This window comes from Poecilia latipinna, unplaced genomic scaffold, assembly GCF_001443285.1.
Source record: "Poecilia latipinna isolate Pla-1442-1.1 unplaced genomic scaffold, P_latipinna-1.0 Scaffold2876, whole genome shotgun sequence".
NCBI lineage: Eukaryota > Metazoa > Chordata > Actinopteri > Cyprinodontiformes > Poeciliidae > Poecilia > Poecilia latipinna.
In genome coordinates this window covers 21,102-24,565 of record NW_015115492.1, presented here as the reverse complement: position 1 = coordinate 24,565, position 3,464 = coordinate 21,102, and the positions used below count along the sequence as shown (strand labels likewise).

At 49.0% G+C, this 3,464-nt stretch overlaps 1 protein-coding gene across 3 annotated transcripts in view; it reads right to left on the bottom strand.

Moving 5' to 3' along the window:
- LOC106939450 (high affinity cGMP-specific 3',5'-cyclic phosphodiesterase 9A) overlaps positions 1-3,464 on the bottom strand; it is a 20,079-nt gene that overhangs the window by 11,907 nt on the left and 4,708 nt on the right. For all 3 annotated transcript variants that reach the window (XM_015021842.1, XM_015021843.1, XM_015021840.1), the window contains exons 2-11: positions 2,700-2,861; positions 2,576-2,627; positions 2,386-2,488; positions 2,160-2,302; positions 1,943-2,002; positions 1,261-1,438; positions 1,063-1,185; positions 901-993; positions 728-795; positions 551-653 (exon numbers count right to left, since the gene is read on the bottom strand). In XM_015021842.1, the coding sequence (XP_014877328.1) occupies positions 551-653; positions 728-795; positions 901-993; positions 1,063-1,185; positions 1,261-1,438; positions 1,943-2,002; positions 2,160-2,302; positions 2,386-2,488; positions 2,576-2,627; positions 2,700-2,861 (1,085 nt within the window). The remainder of the gene's footprint in view (positions 1-550; positions 654-727; positions 796-900; positions 994-1,062; positions 1,186-1,260; positions 1,439-1,942; positions 2,003-2,159; positions 2,303-2,385; positions 2,489-2,575; positions 2,628-2,699; positions 2,862-3,464) is intronic.

The following is a 3,464-nucleotide window of genomic DNA, read 5'->3' as shown; positions in this document are numbered from 1 at the left end:
AGTCTCAGATTGCAGATTTTATTTCTGAAATGAAATTTGTTACCGTTTGGTGTAGTTTTAGCCGAGTCTGACGCCGTGTGTGTTTCTGAAGATTTCTTAGAAACCCATCAGCTTGTAAAGGCTCATTCATGTTCGCTCGTTTCTCTGCATATTAAATGTTTCTATGACAAATAGAGCTGCTAGTCAGAATTAAAGTAGAGAAACTTTCCACTGAATGACAACGTTAAAGGGTTTTAATGTTTTTATCTTTATTTTTTATTTATTTATTAACCTTTATTTTTTTTCTTTCTTACTGTTTATTCAATGTTACATGACTGTTTCTGTTTTTAATGATGTAAAGCACTTTGAAATGCCTTGCTGCTGAAATGTGCTATACAAATAAAATTGGATTGATTGATTGATTGATTGATTGATTGATTGATTGATTGATTGATTGATTGATTGATTGAACATTTCTCATTTATCTCCCAGCAGACTCTGTGAAGCTTGGATATCAAAACCATCCAGGTTTATTCCCTCTTGGTCGTGCCGGTCGCTCGGCCGCTCTCACCAGGTCTTTGTGTTCCTTGTTGGTGAAGTCGAAAGCAGGCAGGACGGACTTGAACTTGTTCAGAATCTCGTTGTGTCTCGTCATGTCGGTGGCCAGGATGCATCTGCAGTTAGAACACAATCTGAACCAGGAACTGTAATGAGAATCACACTGAGCTCCTGAAGGAGATGATCTCACTTGATTATCCCCTCTCTTATCCGTTTGTACTGATCCGAGGACAGGTTCCTGAAGATGTTGCTCTCTCTCTGTGAAACAAGGAAGAACCTGGTTACTGACTCTGGTGGCCAGCTGACTCCAAGATGATTTAGATGCAGCTGGAAGCAAAGGGAAGCAGAGGACGGCGGTCTCACCCTCTGCAGGATCTGGAAGGCCACGGCACAGTGGTGGTTCTCCAGGGGAGAGATGTCGTTGTAGCGCAGAGCCAGTTCGGTCCGCGCGTTTATCTACAAACGAAAGGAAAGCATTCAGCTGAAGGTGTCAGTCGAGCCGCTGCCGGACAGAGACGCGTCCACCTGGTAGGCGTTGTTGTATCCGGTGTGGTCAAGGTCGTGGCAGACTGCAGAGGTCATCATGATGAGCAGGTCGATGTCCTCCAGTTTATTCCTCAGGTCGGTCAGCCAGATCAGCCCGTACATCTGGACAGAGAGACCACCGTGAACCCGCCGGTCCGGAGACCGCTGTCGCCATGGAAACAGACCGCAGGGTCTCACCATCTGGGTGACGCAGAAGCAGTGCTTGAAGTTGTGAAACGGGATGTTGTTGTATCTTCTGTAGACCTCGAACAGGAAGTGCTGCAGAGCTTCAGGCTCGATGTTGAAGGAGGAGATGAAATCTAAATCTGTGAACATGACCTGCAGGAGAACCATGATCTCTGCGTCCTCCCACTGCCTGGAGACAGGAGCGGGACAGACAGGAAGACATCGAGTCTGGAGACAGGAGCGGGACAGACAGGAAGACATCGAGTCTGGAGACAGGAGCGGGACAGACAGGAAGACATCGAGTCTGGAGGCTCTCAGCCATCATCAGAGGTCAGCCCAGCAGGTTCTCCTGGTCTCTGAACACTCAGCCTGCTTCATGTTGTCAGACAGGCTCTGTTCAGGCGATTAATGTACTGATCAGGTAGTGATCATGCTGGGGAGTGGCTGTTCTTCCTTTTCCTTGAACCTTCAGAGCCCTGGCTCTGAAGACCTTCCTCCTCCTCTTCCTCTTCAGGCTCACTGAATATGCAGCCGTTCCTTTGATCTGCAGCTCTATTCATATTGAGATGAATGTGATGCTGAGCGGCAAAGGATCTGCTCTTCAACAGCAAAAACAGCTGCACCGCCATTGTCCTTGATCACAGCATCATCATCATCATCATCATCAGGACTACAGCTTTGATCCAACACTCACCAGTTATCGAAGGTGGGGGTCTTCAGGTTCTGCCTCAGTTCCTCTGAGACCTCCAGGGAGCTGCAGCAGGACAGCGCAGAGACATCAGAAAGACATCAGATGTCTCTCTGATGTCTCTCTGACGTCTGATGGATATCAGAGAGACGTCTGAGAGACAGCAGAGAGTCCTAGAGCCAGAATCTGCGTAGGGAAGCAGCTCTTGTCCAGGAAGACTCACCTCATCTGCAGGACCTTCTCGCGGACGCGCTCCACCTCCTCCCTGGTCTTGTGCAGACTCCTCTTGTGGTAGAACGGTGATGGCTGGTGCGGTCCCTCTGAGAGGTCTTTGTAGAAGCCCAGCCAGCTGAGATGCTCCACACTCTGGAATCGAGGGAATGGATCAACCAGTCCAACATCAAACCATCGCTCAGGGTCAGAGGTCAGGAGACAGCATGAGCTAATACCTCCAGCTTCTCCCGGAACCAGTCCACCTGTTTCTTCATCTCCAGCACCACGGCAGGTGTCTCTCCTGCTGCAAATAGGACCTTCTTCTCCAGGCCCTGCAGTCTGGGACAGATCAGCACATTAGCGCCTGTAGCCGCCATCCGGCCAGGATCCCAGATCACTCAGGAAGTTTCCAGCTGGACCGTCTACCTTTTCTCCATGGATGACAGATTGAATCCGAGCGCACCAGCAAGCTCAGCGCCTGCAGTGAGAAGGAAACAGATGACCACCAGGTGGCGCCGAGAGCAGCCGGAGCCTCACGGTGCTCACTTACCTAGCGGCTCGCTGTTGCAGTCGGCAGCTACCACCTCCAGCCTGTAGCAGGAGGCAGGGCTGTTGGGCTCCAGGCCGGGGGAGATGTTGATGATGTTCCCTTTGGGGTTGTAGAGTTTCAGGATGTCGTGAGGTCCGGCCTCGGCTGCAGAGCGAAACAGATCTGAAACAGCAGGTCATGTGTCACGCACTTCTCACAAAAACTTGCTGAAGTTCCTCCTTCTGAGTGTGCTGTGGTGGCAGGGGTTAAGCACAGTCCACATATGGAGCCTCAGTCCTCAACGCGGCCGTCGCCGATTCGATTCCCTTTGCTGCATGTCTTCCCCCTCCCTCATTACCCACTTTCCTGTCAATCAATCAATCCTGTCTATCAAATAAAGACCACTAGAGCCAATAAAACCTTAAAAAAAAAGTTCCTCCTTCTGAGCTAAAGTTTGGTCAAACATGTTGGGAGTGGAGCTTCCAGCTATCATAGAGGTGAAAGGTCAAGGGGAAATGAGTCACCATTTATTTTCTCTCCAACAGATTGTCCTAACCCTAAGAGTAAGGTAGAGAGGTATCTATCCATCTATAACAGAAATCTTCAGCACTTTTATACATCAGCTGAACATAATTTCTATAATTCATATGTTCTGAACTTGACCTTTGAACTTGACCTGTCTGCTTTCCATGCAGACCCAAACAGTTTCCAGATTCTCCTAAAATCCTGAAAGAACCAAAAACTCAGGATTCAATTTAAACCCAAATTTTGACGCAGATCAACCCG